The 17845-nt window shown below is 35.9% G+C and overlaps 1 protein-coding gene across 1 annotated transcript in view; it reads right to left on the bottom strand.

Annotated features, from left to right (window-relative positions):
* Positions 1-839: 839 nt before the first annotated feature.
* Positions 840-17845, bottom strand: part of LOC139406902 (uncharacterized) — a 624715-nt gene continuing 607709 nt past the window's right edge. Inside the window, exons 2-10 of the mRNA XM_071150042.1 lie at positions 4169-4581; positions 3802-3872; positions 3538-3714; positions 3386-3447; positions 3217-3303; positions 2846-3129; positions 2077-2766; positions 1684-1795; positions 840-1589 (exon numbers count right to left, since the gene is read on the bottom strand). Of these exons, the coding sequence (XP_071006143.1) occupies positions 3037-3129; positions 3217-3303; positions 3386-3447; positions 3538-3714; positions 3802-3872; positions 4169-4326 (648 nt within the window). The 5' untranslated portion in view covers positions 4327-4581 and the 3' untranslated portion in view covers positions 840-1589; positions 1684-1795; positions 2077-2766; positions 2846-3036. The remainder of the gene's footprint in view (positions 1590-1683; positions 1796-2076; positions 2767-2845; positions 3130-3216; positions 3304-3385; positions 3448-3537; positions 3715-3801; positions 3873-4168; positions 4582-17845) is intronic.

Raw genomic sequence — 17845 nt, 5'->3', positions numbered from 1 at the left:
GCCATAAACATGTTTTTAGACCTTGTTTAGTGTCACAAACATGTTTTTAGACCTTGTTTAGCTCCACAAACATGATTTTAGACCTTGGGCCTGTTGCACAAAACTAGGATAAGGGATTAAGCCAGGATATCTTGGTGATCCTGGCTCAATTGATCCGTAATCCGGTTGCACTAAAGATGGATAGGGGGCAGGAGGATATGTTATGGTATAAATTACCATGGAGATTTATTCTGTGGAGCTAGCCTGCTCCAGACCAGGCTAAATTCCAGGATCTATTTAATCTCATCCCTAATGTCAGTCAGCAGTCACCACAAATGGAAACCAATAGTTATTTCACTGCTCACTATACATTGTTATCACATATAACTAGACCCACTGTTATTTAAACGTTTGTGATCATTAATTTCAATGATTTTGGATAAAAAATGATTTTTAGATGATGTTGCTATCATTAGATAATTTACAGTTTCCCATAGACTATAAGGCTATATATAAAATGCTAGAATATTAGGGCCACAGAGGGGAAAAAAACACAAGTCATAATATTGTAACCAGTTGTTTTAAAGGAGGACAGTTGTTAAAATGACAGATGTGGGGCATTTCGTGAAATTGTACTTCAGTATGGTTTCATAAACAAAGACATGCTGATGTGCCAGAATATTAAGTATCACATTGTCATAGTATCAAAGTATCAAAACTGTAAAAACAATATGTAGCTTTTCTGCAGAAAGAACCAGCCTCATAAATTTATGACTTTATCCTTTTTCTTCAGTGTGGCCCTAGTACTCTGTCATATAAACAAATACACATTCCATATGAATATAAAAACACAATGTGTAACATTATGTTCCTTTATTGAATAAGGACAAAACAAAGCAGGTAAACCATCAGCTCCTTTCAAAACTGAAGTCACAGTGACTCTACAAGATGGAAAGCACAGAATCTAAGCATATTATACAAAATGATACATATACAGACCTTTGAATGTGTATAACACACCCTGCATGTCTGCACACTAAAATAAATGCAGGACAAATCCATACACATCAACTGAACAGACAAATGAATGGATGCAGTAGCCTCCCTGCAGCCTTGTATTACACACAGTATACCGCACAAACATCATAAGAGGCCAAATTCGTCAAAAAACGAACCCAAAAAAACCCAAATTCCTCTGCCACCGCAGGACATATTTAACCAAAATTGAAAGCACACATACTAACTAAAATAATTCAACACATATTGGTCCCTCAGCAGCCGACCACTGTCGTCATCAGGGAAGATTGCCGGATTGTCCCAGTCCATGGCTGGTGGCACTCTGGGGGCCCTCTCCTTCCTCAGGCAGGCCACATTGTGAAGGACAGCACAAGCCACAGTAATATCACATGCCCTAACAGGGCTGACCCTTAATTTGTGAAGGCAGTGAAAGCGTGCCTTCAGGAGGCCAAAGGTCATTTCAACTCTGGCCCTGGTCCTGGCATGGGCATGGTTGTAGGCCTGCTGTGCTTCCTGGGGGTCTGTGAAAGGTGTCAGGAGAAAAGGCTGGCAGCCATACCCCCTGTCTCCCAGCAACACACCAGAGAATTCACCTGTCAACACAAAATCTCATCATTACTACCTCATAAACACAGTGATATTCTTGACACAGCCATGATGGTTATAAATAGGGGTTGTTTGGCTTACCTTGTGATAGGCACTGATAGATTTCAGAGGCCCGAAAGATTCTGGAGTCATGGACTGAGCCAGGCCATTTTGCCACAACATTGCTGATCACACAGTCAGCATTGCAGACCATCTGAAATCATAAGATGAGGAATATTACACCAATCAATGCACATCACTGGCAATGCAGAGTGTTCGTCAATGGACAATATCAAAAAGTTATGTTCACCTGAACATTAATGCTGTGAAAGGATTTCCTATTCACAAAATCGGCCTCATGGGCACCTGAGGGGGCTTTTATCCTTATGTGTGTGCAGTCCACTGCACCAATGACATTGGGGAAACCTGTCACACAAAGTAATGAGTATCCTACTATGTGTTAACAGTTGTCCTGTAATTTGTAGATCCTCTTACCTGCAATCCTATAGAACTCCTCTTTGATGTCACAGAGTCTTCTGTGGCCAGGGAAGGAGATGAAGACATCTGCTAATGCTTTGATAGCCAGACACACACTCCTTATTGTGCGGCAAATTGTGGCCTTGTTCAGCTGTTCTGCATCCCCCACTGAGTACAGGAAGGCTCCACTAGCAAAAAAGCGCAAGGCCACACAAACCATTTGCTCCACACTCAGTGCATGGCTCCGTGCAGTGCGGTGCTTAATCCTGGGACCCAGTAGTCTGCATAGATACCTGATGCCATCTGCAGAAAACCTGTATCTTTCATATAGATGGTCATCAGGGAAGGCCAGTGGGTCCAACCGGTCCCTGAAGACCCTTTCTCACCTGAAGGCTCTCCTCAGCACAAGTGCTTCTTCATCCACCACATCTCGCACGAATGGGCATGCCATTGTCAGAGCAGAAAGGAACACACAATTTTGGGCCTTCATATAGGCTAGTGGCCACACCTGGTGCTGGGGGGGGTGGGCAAAAGAGGGCGATGCCTTATAACGATGACTTGGTTGTACTGATTGCTGGGAAAATAAAAAAAACCTTAGAAAGATGCCACCGTCCTGTGTGCTCACAATAAGAGCTCATATGTCATGGCTCACTTGACTTTACGAGAATATACCTAATTTTTATTTTGAGCTGTGTCATCTTCTTGGAGCTGGGGGAGGAAAGAAAAATAATGATTAATACATTTGTGTTACAGTTAGCATACAGTGTACATTGAAGGCATATCTCACCTCCCTCTCAAGTTTTTTTATTTCAAGGTCCAGTTTCCTAATTGTCCTCTTTTTTATTTCGAACTCCAGTGCAAGATTTTCCATCTTTTTCTTCTTGTACTGAATGTCTATGTCTGCCAGTTCTATTTGGCACCGGAGGTGGTTGCCATACAACTTTCTGATAGCTTGTGAGCTCTGTGAACACAATACAATTAGCGCAGCTGGAATTTGGCAGGATGTGGTGTCCTTTTATTAATACGCACTATGTTGCCAGGCTGGTTTTCCCACTGTATAGCATCTGGGTCCTGTAAAATAAATTAGATTTTTTGATTTTGATGAGGACTCCTCACCATTGTAGAGTAAATAGTACTTTCACAGTCTTAACATGATACCTCATGCCTTCTGGAATCCAGAGAGATGGTCTCCTCCTCATCATCGTCTCCATCATGTGCTGTTGCTGCTGCACTGGGGCCTTCACCCTATCACATTTAATCGGATTCATATTGAAGCTAGTAGACAAGACATGCCAGGCCTACAGTATGCCTTTGATGGAGTACTCACTGGATCAGCATCGTCTGGTGCTTGTGCTGGTGGCTCTAACAGGAACACAGTGCTGCCAGACACTGCAAGGCAATAGGTAAACCAAAGTCAGACAGTCCAAATTGATTCAATATGAATGTGGTTGTATCCCATGTAGAGATGGAAGGACATACCTTGAATGAAGCGGGTGGCATCTTGGGAGGAACCTATGCTCGTCTCTTTCCCCCCAGGGATCCCCTCTAAGACGGGCCTGCCTTTATTTAGCTCCAAGGCCATGTCCTCTGCTGGGGTAAGGTCAGCCTTTGGTGACCCACCACCCGTGCCTTGTCTGTGGGTATTCTTTTTCACTGCTAAAACAGTACAGACAATGTGTGAGCAGGCACCTTCTGGGTACAATATATGCTTGTGCTTTGTTAAATATTAGTCATGGACCATACCATTCTGCAGAATGTTCTTGTATTTGATTTTGACCTGCTGCCATGTCCGTTTTGGCCCGTTCATGTTTAATCTACACACACACACACACACACACACACACACACTTAATGGAGTCACACTGCAAAAAATTACTTGGTATTTTTGTCTTGTTTTCAGTAAAAATATCAAACATTTTATCATAGCTTTATACAGTGTGATGGAGTTACTTTACACAATTTCACTCATATCTGCAGTGCATTTCAATAAAAAAAATTAACCGTTTCATAATTACAGTACAACTGCATTTTTGGAGATGTGAATTAAATATTTGAATTGTAATTGTGATGTTTCAGCGGAGCGGTGAGTGTGTAATTGTGCACTACTTACGCATTCAGGCGGTCTGCAATACTTTGCCACGCTTTTTCTCTTTGCTTTATCACTGTGGCGGTGTTGCCTTTCTTCTTAATTATATCTTTTACCTCCTCGTATGCCTCCATGAGGATTTGTGCTTCCGACGGGGAAAAGTACGCGGCTCTAGTTGCCATGGTAAATCAGTTAATCTGTGATCTGTGGCGGGGTCTATTTGAGTGAGCCGTGAGCGCGCACCTATCCAGGATTGGTTTCACCTGGCTTAATGAATCCGTGTCTGCTCATCCTGGCTTGGTCTTTGTGCAACCAATTAAGCCTGGACGCACATGTTTTGGCTTCATTGAGCTCAGCTGAGTCATTTATCCCGGATGTCTTAATTCTACTTTTGTGCAACAGGCCCCTTGTTTAGTGCCACAAACATGATTTTAGACCTTGTTTAGTGTCACAAACATGTTTTTAGACCTTGTTTAGCTCCACAAACATCATTTTAGACCTTGTTTAGTGCCATAAACATGTTTTTAGACATTGTTTAGTGCCATAAACATGTTTTTAGACCTTGTTTAGTGTCACAAACATGATTTTAGACCTTGTTTAGTGCCATAAACATGTTTTTAGACCTTGTTTAGTGTCACAAACATGTTTTTAGACCTTGTTTAGTGTCACAAACATCATTTTAGACCTTGTTTAGTGCCACAAACATCATTTTAGACCTTGTTTAGTGCCACAAACATCATTTTAGACCTTGTTTAGTGCCACAAACATGATTTTAGACCTTGTTTAGTGTCACAAACACGTTTTTAGACCTTGTTTAGCTCCACAAACATCATTTTAGACCTTGTTTAGTGTCACAAACATGTTTTTAGACCTTGTTTAGTGTCACAAACATGTTTTTAGACCTTGTTTAGCTCCACAAACATCATTTTAGAGCTTGTTTAGTGCCACAAACATGATTTTAGACCTTGTTTAGTGCCATAAACATGTTTTTAGACCTTGTTTAGTGTCACAAACATGTTTTTAGACCTTGTTTAGTGTCACAAACATGTTTTTAGACCTTGTTTAGTGTCACAAACATGTTTTTAGACCTTGTTTAGTGCCATAAACATGTTTTTCGACCTTGTTTAGTGTCACAAACATGTTTTTAGACCTTGTTTAGCTCCACAAACATCATTTTAGACCTTGTTTAGTGCCACAAACATCATTTTAGACCTTGTTTAGTGTCACAAACATGTTTTTAGACCTTGTTTAGCTCCACAAACATCATTTTAGACCTTGTTTAGTGTCAAACATGTTTTTAGACCTTGTTTAGCTCCACAAACATGATTTTAGACCTTGTTTAGCTCCATAAACATGATTTTAGACCTTGTTTAGTGCCACAAACATGATTTTAGACCTTGTTTAGTGTCACAAACATGTTTTTAGACCTTGTTTAGTGCCATAAACATGTTTTTAGACCTTGTTTAGTGTCACAAACATGATTTTAGACCTTGTTTAGTGCCATAAACATGTTTTTAGACCTTGTTTAGTGTCACAAACATGTTTTTAGACCTTGTTTAGTGTCACAAACATCATTTTAGACCTTGTTTAGTGCCACAAACATCATTTTAGACCTTGTTTAGTGCCACAAACATCATTTTAGACCTTGTTTAGTGTCACAAACACGTTTTTAGACCTTGTTTAGCTCCACAAACATCATTTTAGACCTTGTTTAGTGTCACAAACATGTTTTTAGACCTTGTTTAGTGTCACAAACATGTTTTTATACCTTGTTTAGCTCCACAAACATCATTTTAGAGCTTGTTTAGTGCCACAAACATGATTTTAGACCTTGTTTAGTGCCATAAACATGTTTTTAGACCTTGTTTAGTGTCACAAACATGTTTTTAGACCTTGTTTAGTGTCACAAACATGTTTTTAGACCTTGTTTAGTGTCACAAACATGTTTTTAGACCTTGTTTAGTGTCACAAACATGTTTTTAGACCTTGTTTAGTGCCATAAACATGTTTTTCGACCTTGTTTAGTGTCACAAACATGTTTTTAGACCTTGTTTAGCTCCACAAACATCATTTTAGACCTTGTTTAGTGCCACAAACATCATTTTAGACCTTGTTTAGTGTCACAAACATGTTTTTAGACCTTGTTTAGCTCCACAAACATCATTTTAGACCTTGTTTAGTGTCACAAACATGTTTTTAGACCTTGTTTAGTGCCACAAACATGATTTTAGACCTTGTTTAGTGCTATAAACATGTTTTTAGACCTTGTTTAGCTCCACAAACATTTTTTTAGACCTTGTTTAGTGCCACAAACATGATTTTAGACCTTGTTTAGTGCCACAAACATGATTTTAGACCTTGTTTAGTGTCACAAACATGTTTTTAGACCTTGTTTAGCTCCACAAACATGTTTTTAGACATTGTTTAGCTCCACAAACATCATTTTAGACCTTGTTTAGTGCCATAAACATGTTTTTAGACCTTGTTTAGTGCCATAAACATGTTTTTAGACCTTGTTTAGTGTCACAAACATGTTTTTAGACCTTGTTTAGTGCCATAAACATGTTTTTAGACCTTGTTTAGTGTCACAAACATGATATTAGACCTTGTTTAGCTCCACAAACATCATTTTAGACCTTGTTTAGTGCCACAAACATCATTTTAGACCTTGTTTAGTGTCACAAACATGTTTTTAGACCTTGTTTAGCTCCACAAACATCATTTTAGACCTTGTTTAGTGCCATAAACATGTTTTTAGACATTGTTTAGTGCCATAAACATGTTTTTAGACCTTGTTTAGTGTCACAAACATGATTTTAGACCTTGTTTAGTGCCATAAACATGTTTTTAGACCTTGTTTAGTGTCACAAACATGTTTTTAGACCTTGTTTAGTGTCACAAACATCATTTTAGACCTTGTTTAGTGCCACAAACATCATTTTAGACCTTGTTTAGTGCCACAAACATGATTTTAGACCTTGTTTAGTGTCACAAACACGTTTTTAGACCTTGTTTAGCTCCACAAACATCATTTTAGACCTTGTTTAGTGTCACAAACATGTTTTTAGACCTTGTTTAGTGTCACAAACATGTTTTTAGACCTTGTTTAGCTCCACAAACATCATTTTAGAGCTTGTTTAGTGCCACAAACATGATTTTAGACCTTGTTTAGTGCCATAAACATGTTTTTAGACCTTGTTTAGTGTCACAAACATGTTTTTAGACCTTGTTTAGTGTCACAAACATGTTTTTAGACCTTGTTTAGTGTCACAAACATGTTTTTAGACCTTGTTTAGTGTCACAAACATGTTTTTAGACCTTGTTTAGTGCCATAAACATGTTTTTCGACCTTGTTTAGTGTCACAAACATGTTTTTAGACCTTGTTTAGCTCCACAAACATCATTTTAGACCTTGTTTAGTGCCACAAACATCATTTTAGACCTTGTTAAGTGTCACAAACATGTTTTTAGACCTTGTTTAGCTCCACAAACATCATTTTAGACCTTGTTTAGTGTCAAACATGTTTTTAGACCTTGTTTAGCTCCACACACATGATTTTAGACCTTGTTTAGCTCCATAAACATGATTTTAGACCTTGTTTAGTGCCACAAACATGATTTTAGACCTTGTTTAGTGTCACAAACATGTTTTTAGACCTTGTTTAGTGCCATAAACATGTTTTTAGACCTTGTTTAGTGTCACAAACATGATTTTAGACCTTGTTTAGTGCCATAAACATGTTTTTAGACCTTGTTTAGTGTCACAAACATGTTTTTAGACCTTGTTTAGTGTCACAAACATCATTTTAGACCTTGTTTAGTGCCACAAACATCATTTTAGACCTTGTTTAGTGCCACAAACATCATTTTAGACCTTGTTTAGTGTCACAAACACGTTTTTAGACCTTGTTTAGCTCCACAAACATCATTTTAGACCTTGTTTAGTGTCACAAACATGTTTTTAGACCTTGTTTAGTGTCACAAACATGTTTTTAGACCTTGTTTAGCTCCACAAACATCATTTTAGAGCTTGTTTAGTGCCACAAACATGATTTTAGACCTTGTTTAGTGCCATAAACATGTTTTTAGACCTTGTTTAGTGTCACAAACATGTTTTTAGACCTTGTTTAGTGTCACAAACATGTTTTTAGACCTTGTTTAGTGTCACAAACATGTTTTTAGACCTTGTTTAGTGTCACAAACATGTTTTTAGACCTTGTTTAGTGCCATAAACATGTTTTTCGACCTTGTTTAGTGTCACAAACATGTTTTTAGACCTTGTTTAGCTCCACAAACATCATTTTAGACCTTGTTTAGTGCCACAAACATCATTTTAGACCTTGTTTAGTGTCACAAACATGTTTTTAGACCTTGTTTAGCTCCACAAACATCATTTTAGACCTTGTTTAGTGTCACAAACATCATTTTAGACCTTGTTTAGTGCCACAAACATCATTTTAGACCTTGTTTAGTGTCACAAACACGTTTTTAGACCTTGTTTAGCTCCACAAACATCATTTTAGACCTTGTTTAGTGTCACAAACATGTTTTTAGACCTTGTTTAGTGTCACAAACATGTTTTTAGACCTTGTTTAGCTCCACAAACATCATTTTAGAGCTTGTTTAGTGCCACAAACATGATTTTAGACCTTGTTTAGTGCCATAAACATGTTTTTAGACCTTGTTTAGTGTCACAAACATGTTTTTAGACCTTGTTTAGTGTCACAAACATGTTTTTAGACCTTGTTTAGTGTCACAAACATGTTTTTAGACCTTGTTTAGTGTCACAAACATGTTTTTAGACCTTGTTTAGTGCCATAAACATGTTTTTCGACCTTGTTTAGTGTCACAAACATGTTTTTAGACCTTGTTTAGCTCCACAAACATCATTTTAGACCTTGTTTAGTGCCACAAACATCATTTTAGACCTTGTTTAGTGTCACAAACATGTTTTTAGACCTTGTTTAGCTCCACAAACATCATTTTAGACCTTGTTTAGTGTCACAAACATGTTTTTAGACCTTGTTTAGTGCCACAAACATGATTTTAGACCTTGTTTAGTGCTATAAACATGTTTTTAGACCTTGTTTAGCTCCACAAACATTTTTTTAGACCTTGTTTAGTGCCACAAACATGATTTTAGACCTTGTTTAGTGCCACAAACATGATTTTAGACCTTGTTTAGTGTCACAAACATGTTTTTAGACCTTGTTTAGCTCCACAAACATGTTTTTAGACATTGTTTAGCTCCACAAACATCATTTTAGACCTTGTTTAGTGCCATAAACATGTTTTTAGACCTTGTTTAGTGCCATAAACATGTTTTTAGACCTTGTTTAGTGTCACAAACATGTTTTTAGACCTTGTTTAGTGCCATAAACATGTTTTTATACCTTGTTTAGTGTCACAAACATGATATTAGACCTTGTTTAGCTCCACAAACATCATTTTAGACCTTGTTTAGTGCCACAAACATCATTTTAGACCTTGTTTAGTGTCACAAACATGTTTTTAGATCTTGTTTAGCTCCACAAACATCATTTTAGACCTTGTTTAGTGCCATAAACATGTTTTTAGACCTTGTTTAGTGTCACAAACATGTTTTTAGACCTTGTTTAGTGTCACAAACATGTTTTTAGACCTTGTTTAGCGCCACAAACATCATTTTAGACCTTGTTTAGTGTCACAAACATGTTTTTAGACCTTGTTTAGTGTCACAAACATGTTTTTAGACCTTGTTTAGCTCCACAAACATCATTTTAGACCTTGTTTAGTGCCATAAACATGTTTTTAGACCTTGTTTAGTGTCACAAACATGTTTTTAGACCTTGTTTAGTGTCACAAACATGTTTTTAGACCTTGTTTAGCTCCACAAACATCATTTTAGACCTTGTTTAGTGTCACAAACATGTTTTTGACCTTGTTTAGTGTCACAAACATGTTTTTAGACCTTGTTTAGTGCCACAAACATCATTTAAGAGCTTGTTTAGTGCCACAAACATGATTTTAGACCTTGTTTAGTGTCACAAACATGATTTTAGACCTTGTTTAGTGCCACAAACATGATTTTAGACCTTGTTTATCTCCACAAACATCATTTTAGACCTTGTTTAGTGCCACAAACATGATTTTAGACCTTGTTTAGTGTCACAAACATGTTTTTAGACCTTGTTTAGCTCCACAAACATCATTTTAGACCTTGTTTAGTGCCATAAACATGTTTTTAGACCTTGTTTAGTGTCACAAACATGATTTTAGACCTTGTTTAGCTCCACAAACATCATTTTAGACCTTGTTTAGTGCCACAAACATCATTTTAGACCTTGTTTAGTGTCACAAACATGTTTTTAGACCTTGTTTAGCTCCACAAACATCATTTTAGACCTTGTTTAGTGCCATAAACATGTTTTTAGACCTTGTTTAGTGTCACAAACATGTTTTTAGACCTTGTTTAGTGTCACAAACATGTTTTTAGACCTTGTTTAGCTCCACAAACATCATTTTAGACCTTGTTTAGTGTCACAAACATGTTTTTAGACCTTGTTTAGTGTCACAAACATGTTTTTAGACCTTGATTAGCTCCACAAACATCATTTTAGACCTTGTTTAGTGCCATAAACATGTTTTTAGACCTTGTTTAGTGTCACAAACATGTTTTTAGACGTTGTTTAGTGTCACAAACATGTTTTTAGACCTTGTTTAGCTCCACAAACATCATTTTAGACCTTGTTTAGTGTCACAAACATGTTTTTAGACCTTGTTTAGTGTCACAAACATGTTTTTAGACCTTGTTTAGTGCCGCAAACATCATTTTAGAGCTTGTTTAGTGTCACAAACATGTTTTTAGACCTTGTTTAGTGTCACAAACATGTTTTTAGACCTTGTTTAGCTCCACAAACATCATTTTAGACCTTGTTTAGTGCCATAAACATGTTTTTAGACCTTGTTTAGTGTCACAAACATGTTTTTAGACGTTGTTTAGTGTCACAAACATGTTTTTAGACCTTGTTTAGCTCCACAAACATCATTTTAGACCTTGTTTAGTGTCACAAACATGTTTTTAGACCTTGTTTAGTGTCACAAACATGTTTTTAGACCTTGTTTAGTGCCGCAAACATCATTTTAGAGCTTGTTTAGTGTCACAAACATGTTTTTAGACCTTGTTTAGCTCCACAAACATCATTTTAGACCTTGTTTAGTGCCACAAACATCATTTTAGACCTTGTTTAGTGTCACAAACATGTTTTTAGACCTTGTTTAGCTCCACAAACATCATTTTAGACCTTGTTTAGTGTCACAAACATGTTTTTAGACCTTGTTTAGTGCCACAAACATGATTTTAGACCTTGTTTAGTGCTATAAACATGTTTTTAGACCTTGTTTAGCTCCACAAACATCATTTTAGACCTTGTTTAGTGCCACAAACATGATTTTAGACCTTGTTTAGTGCCACAAACATGATTTTAGACCTTGTTTAGTGTCACAAACATGATTTTAGACCTTGTTTAGCTCCACAAACATCATTTTAGACCTTGTTTAGTGTCACAAACATGTTTTTAGACCTTGTTTAGTGTCACAAACATGTTTTTAGACCTTGTTTAGTGCCACAAACATGATTTTAGACCTTGTTTAGTGCTATAAACATGTTTTTAGACCTTGTTTAGCTCCACAAACATCATTTTAGACCTTGTTTAGTGCCATAAACATGTTTTTAGACCTTCTTTAGTGTCACAAACATGTTTTTAGACCTTGTTTAGCTCCACAAACATGTTTTTAGACCTTGTTTAGCTCCACAAACATCATTTTAGACTTTGTTTAGTGCCATAAACATGTTTTTAGACCTTGTTTAGTGCCATAAACATGATTTTAGACCTTGTTTAGTGCCACAAACATGATTTTAGACCTTGTTTAGTGCCATAAACATGTTTTTAGACCTTCTTTAGTGTCACAAACATGTTTTTAGACCTTGTTTAGCTCCACAAACATGTTTTTAGACCTTGTTTAGCTCCACAAACATCATTTTAGACTTCGTTTAGTGCCATAAACATGTTTTTAGACCTTGTTTAGTGCCATAAACATGATTTTAGACCTTGTTTAGTGTCACAAACATGTTTTTAGACCTTGTTTAGTGTCACAAACATGTTTTTAGACCTTGTTTAGTGCCGCAAACATCATTTTAGAGCTTGTTTAGTGCCACAAACATGTTTTTAGACCTTGTTTAGCTCCACAAACATGATTTTAGACCTTGTTTAGTGTCACAAACATGTTTTTAGACCTTGTTTAGCTCCACAAACATGTTTTTAGACCTTGTTTAGCTCCACAAACATGATTTTAGACCTTGTTTAGTGTCACAAACATGTTTTTAGACCTTGTTTAGTGTCACAAACATGTTTTTAGACCTTGTTTAGTGCCGCAAACATCATTTTAGAGCTTGTTTAGTGCCACAAACATGTTTTTAGACCTTGTTTAGCTCCACAAACATGATTTTAGACCTTGTTTAGTGTCACAAACATGTTTTTAGACCTTGTTTAGCTCCACAAACATCATTTTAGACCTTGTTTAGTGCCACAAACATCATTTTAGACCTTGTTTAGTGTCACAAACATGTTTTTAGACCTTGTTTAGCTCCACAAACATCATTTTAGACCTTGTTTAGTGTCACAAACATGTTTTTAGACCTTGTTTAGTGCCACAAACATGATTTTAGACCTTGTTTAGTGCTATAAACATGTTTTTAGACCTTGTTTAGCTCCACAAACATCATTTTAGACCTTGTTTAGTGCCACAAACATGATTTTAGACCTTGTTTAGTGCCACAAACATGATTTTAGACCTTGTTTAGTGTCACAAACATGATTTTAGACCTTGTTTAGCTCCACAAACATCATTTTAGACCTTGTTTAGTGTCACAAACATGTTTTTAGACCTTGTTTAGTGTCACAAACATGTTTTTAGACCTTGTTTAGTGCCACAAACATGATTTTAGACCTTGTTTAGTGCTATAAACATGTTTTTAGACCTTGTTTAGCTCCACAAACATCATTTTAGACCTTGTTTAGTGCCATAAACATGTTTTTAGACCTTCTTTAGTGTCACAAACATGTTTTTAGACCTTGTTTAGCTCCACAAACATGTTTTTAGACCTTGTTTAGCTCCACAAACATCATTTTAGACTTTGTTTAGTGCCATAAACATGTTTTTAGACCTTGTTTAGTGCCATAAACATGATTTTAGACCTTGTTTAGTGCCACAAACATGATTTTAGACCTTGTTTAGTGCCATAAACATGTTTTTAGACCTTCTTTAGTGTCACAAACATGTTTTTAGACCTTGTTTAGCTCCACAAACATGTTTTTAGACCTTGTTTAGCTCCACAAACATCATTTTAGACTTTGTTTAGTGCCATAAACATGTTTTTAGACCTTGTTTAGTGCCATAAACATGATTTTAGACCTTGTTTAGTGTCACAAACATGTTTTTAGACCTTGTTTAGTGTCACAAACATGTTTTTAGACCTTGTTTAGTGCCGCAAACATCATTTTAGAGCTTGTTTAGTGCCACAAACATGTTTTTAGACCTTGTTTAGCTCCACAAACATGATTTTAGACCTTGTTTAGTGTCACAAACATGTTTTTAGACCTTGTTTAGCTCCACAAACATGTTTTTAGACCTTGTTTAGCTCCACAAACATGATTTTAGACCTTGTTTAGTGTCACAAACATGTTTTTAGACCTTGTTTAGTGTCACAAACATGTTTTTAGACCTTGTTTAGTGCCGCAAACATCATTTTAGAGCTTGTTTAGTGCCACAAACATGTTTTTAGACCTTGTTTAGCTCCACAAACATGATTTTAGACCTTGTTTAGTGTCACAAACATGTTTTTAGACCTTGTTTAGCTCCACAAACATCATTTTAGACCTTGTTTAGTGCCACAAACATCATTTTAGACCTTGTTTAGTGTCACAAACATGTTTTTAGACCTTGTTTAGTGCCACAAACATGATTTTAGACCTTGTTTAGTGCTATAAACATGTTTTTAGACCTTGTTTAGCTCCACAAACATCATTTTAGACCTTGTTTAGTGCCACAAACATGATTTTAGACCTTGTTTAGTGCCACAAACATGATTTTAGACCTTGTTTAGTGTCACAAACATGATTTTAGACCTTGTTTAGCTCCACAAACATCATTTTAGACCTTGTTTAGTGTGACAAACATGTTTTTAGACCTTGTTTAGTGTCACAAACATGTTTTTAGACCTTGTTTAGTGCCACAAACATGATTTTAGACCTTGTTTAGTGCTATAAACATGTTTTTAGACCTTGTTTAGCTCCACAAACATCATTTTAGACCTTGTTTAGTGCCATAAACATGTTTTTAGACCTTCTTTAGTGTCACAAACATGTTTTTAGACCTTGTTTAGCTCCACAAACATGTTTTTAGACCTTGTTTAGCTCCACAAACATCATTTTAGACTTTGTTTAGTGCCATAAACATGTTTTTAGACCTTGTTTAGTGCCATAAACATGATTTTAGACCTTGTTTAGTGCCACAAACATGATTTTAGACCTTGTTTAGCTCCACAAACATCATTTTAGACCTTGTTTAGTGCCACAAACATGATTTTAGACCTTGTTTAGTGTCACAAACATGTTTTTAGACCTTGTTTAGCTCCACAAACATCATTTTAGACCTTGTTTAGTGCCATAAACATGTTTTTAGACCTTGTTTAGTGTCACAAACATGATTTTAGACCTTGTTTAGCTCCACAAACATCATTTTAGACCTTGTTTAGTGCCACAAACATCATTTTAGACCTTGTTTAGTGTCACAAACATGTTTTTAGACCTTGTTTAGCTCCACAAACATCATTTTAGACCTTGTTTAGTGCCATAAACATGTTTTTAGACCTTGTTTAGTGTCACAAACATGTTTTTAGACCTTGTTTAGTGTCACAAACATGTTTTTAGACCTTGTTTAGTGCTATAAACATGTTTTTAGACCTTGTTTAGCTCCACAAACATGTTTTTAGACCTTGTTTAGTGTCACAAACATGTTTTTAGACCTTGTTTAGTGCCATAAACATGTTTTTCGACCTTGTTTAGTGTCACAAACATGTTTTTAGACCTTGTTTAGCTCCACAAACATCATTTTAGACCTTGTTTAGTGCCACAAACATCATTTTAGACCTTGTTTAGTGTCACAAACATGTTTTTAGACCTTGTTTAGCTCCACAAACATCATTTTAGACCTTGTTTAGTGTCACAAACATGTTTTTAGACCTTGTTTAGCTCCACAAACATGATTTTAGACCTTGTTTAGCTCCATAAACATGATTTTAGACCTTGTTTAGTGCCACAAACATGATTTTAGACCTTGTTTAGTGTCACAAACATGTTTTTAGACCTTGTTTAGTGCCATAAACATGTTTTTAGACCTTGTTTAGTGTCACAAACATGATTTTAGACCTTGTTTAGTGCCATAAACATGTTTTTAGACCTTGTTTAGTGTCACAAACATGTTTTTAGACCTTGTTTAGTCACAAACATCATTTTAGACCTTGTTTAGTGCCACAAACATCATTTTAGACCTTGTTTAGTGCCACAAACATGATTTTAGATCTTGTTTAGTGTCACAAACACGTTTTTAGACCTTGTTTAGCTCCACAAACATCATTTTAGACCTTGTTTAGTGTCACAAACATGTTTTTAGACCTTGTTTAGTGTCACAAACATGTTTTTAGACCTTGTTTAGCTCCACAAACATCATTTTAGAGCTTGTTTAGTGCCACAAACATGATTTTAGACCTTGTTTAGTGCCATAAACATGTTTTTAGACCTTGTTTAGTGTCACAAACATGTTTTTAGACCTTGTTTAGTGTCACAAACATGTTTTTAGACCTTGTTTAGTGTCACAAACATGTTTTTAGACCTTGTTTAGTGCCATAAACATGTTTTTCGACCTTGTTTAGTGTCACAAACATGTTTTTAGACCTTGTTTAGCTCCACAAACATCATTTTAGACCTTGTTTAGTGCCACAAACATCATTTTAGACCTTGTTTAGTGTCACAAACATGTTTTTAGACCTTGTTTAGCTCCACAAACATCATTTTAGACCTTGTTTAGTGTCACAAACATGTTTTTAGACCTTGTTTAGTGCCACAAACATGATTTTAGACCTTGTTTAGTGCTATAAACATGTTTTTAGACCTTGTTTAGCTCCACAAACATCATTTTAGACCTTGTTTAGTGCCACAAACATGATTTTAGACCTTGTTTAGTGCCACAAACATGATTTTAGACCTTGTTTAGTGTCACAAACATGTTTTTAGACCTTGTTTAGCTCCACAAACATGTTTTTAGACATTGTTTAGCTCCACAAACATCATTTTAGACCTTGTTTAGTGCCATAAACATGTTTTTAGACCTTGTTTAGTGCCATAAACATGTTTTTAGACCTTGTTTAGTGTCACAAACATGTTTTTAGACCTTGTTTAGTGCCATAAACATGTTTTTAGACCTTGTTTAGTGTCACAAACATGATATTAGACCTTGTTTAGCTCCACAAACATCATTTTAGACCTTGTTTAGTGCCACAAACATCATTTTAGACCTTGTTTAGTGCCACAAACATCATTTTAGACCTTGTTTAGTGTCACAAACATGTTTTTAGACCTTGTTTAGCTCCACAAACATCATTTTAGACCTTGTTTAGTGCCATAAACATGTTTTTAGACCTTGTTTAGTGTCACAAACATGTTTTTAGACCTTGTTTAGTGTCACAAACATGTTTTTAGACCTTGTTTAGTGCTATAAACATGTTTTTAGACCTTGTTTAGCTCCACAAACATGTTTTTAGACCTTGTTTAGTGTCACAAACATGTTTTTAGACCTTGTTTAGTGCCATAAACATGTTTTTCGACCTTGTTTAGTGTCACAAACATGTTTTTAGACCTTGTTTAGCTCCACAAACATCATTTTAGACCTTGTTTAGTGCCACAAACATCATTTTAGACCTTGTTTAGTGTCACAAACATGTTTTTAGACCTTGTTTAGCTCCACAAACATCATTTTAGACCTTGTTTAGTGTCACAAACATGTTTTTAGACCTTGTTTAGCTCCACAAACATGATTTTAGACCTTGTTTAGCTCCATAAACATGATTTTAGACCTTGTTTAGTGCCACAAACATGATTTTAGACCTTGTTTAGTGTCACAAACATGTTTTTAGACCTTGTTTAGTGCCATAAACATGTTTTTAGACCTTGTTTAGTGTCACAAACATGATTTTAGACCTTGTTTAGTGCCATAAACATGTTTTTAGACCTTGTTTAGTGTCACAAACATGTTTTTAGACCTTGTTTAGTCACAAACATCATTTTAGACCTTGTTTAGTGCCACAAACATCATTTTAGACCTTGTTTAGTGCCACAAACATGATTTTAGATCTTGTTTAGTGTCACAAACACGTTTTTAGACCTTGTTTAGCTCCACAAACATCATTTTAGACCTTGTTTAGTGTCACAAACATGTTTTTAGACCTTGTTTAGTGTCACAAACATGTTTTTAGACCTTGTTTAGCTCCACAAACATCATTTTAGAGCTTGTTTAGTGCCACAAACATGATTTTAGACCTTGTTTAGTGCCATAAACATGTTTTTAGACCTTGTTTAGTGTCACAAACATGTTTTTAGACCTTGT

Source organism: Oncorhynchus clarkii, chromosome 4 (genome assembly GCF_045791955.1).
Source record: "Oncorhynchus clarkii lewisi isolate Uvic-CL-2024 chromosome 4, UVic_Ocla_1.0, whole genome shotgun sequence".
In the NCBI taxonomy this organism is placed as follows: domain Eukaryota; kingdom Metazoa; phylum Chordata; class Actinopteri; order Salmoniformes; family Salmonidae; genus Oncorhynchus; species Oncorhynchus clarkii.
Note: the sequence above shows the minus strand (reverse complement) of the source record. Positions and strands in the feature narration are given on the sequence as shown.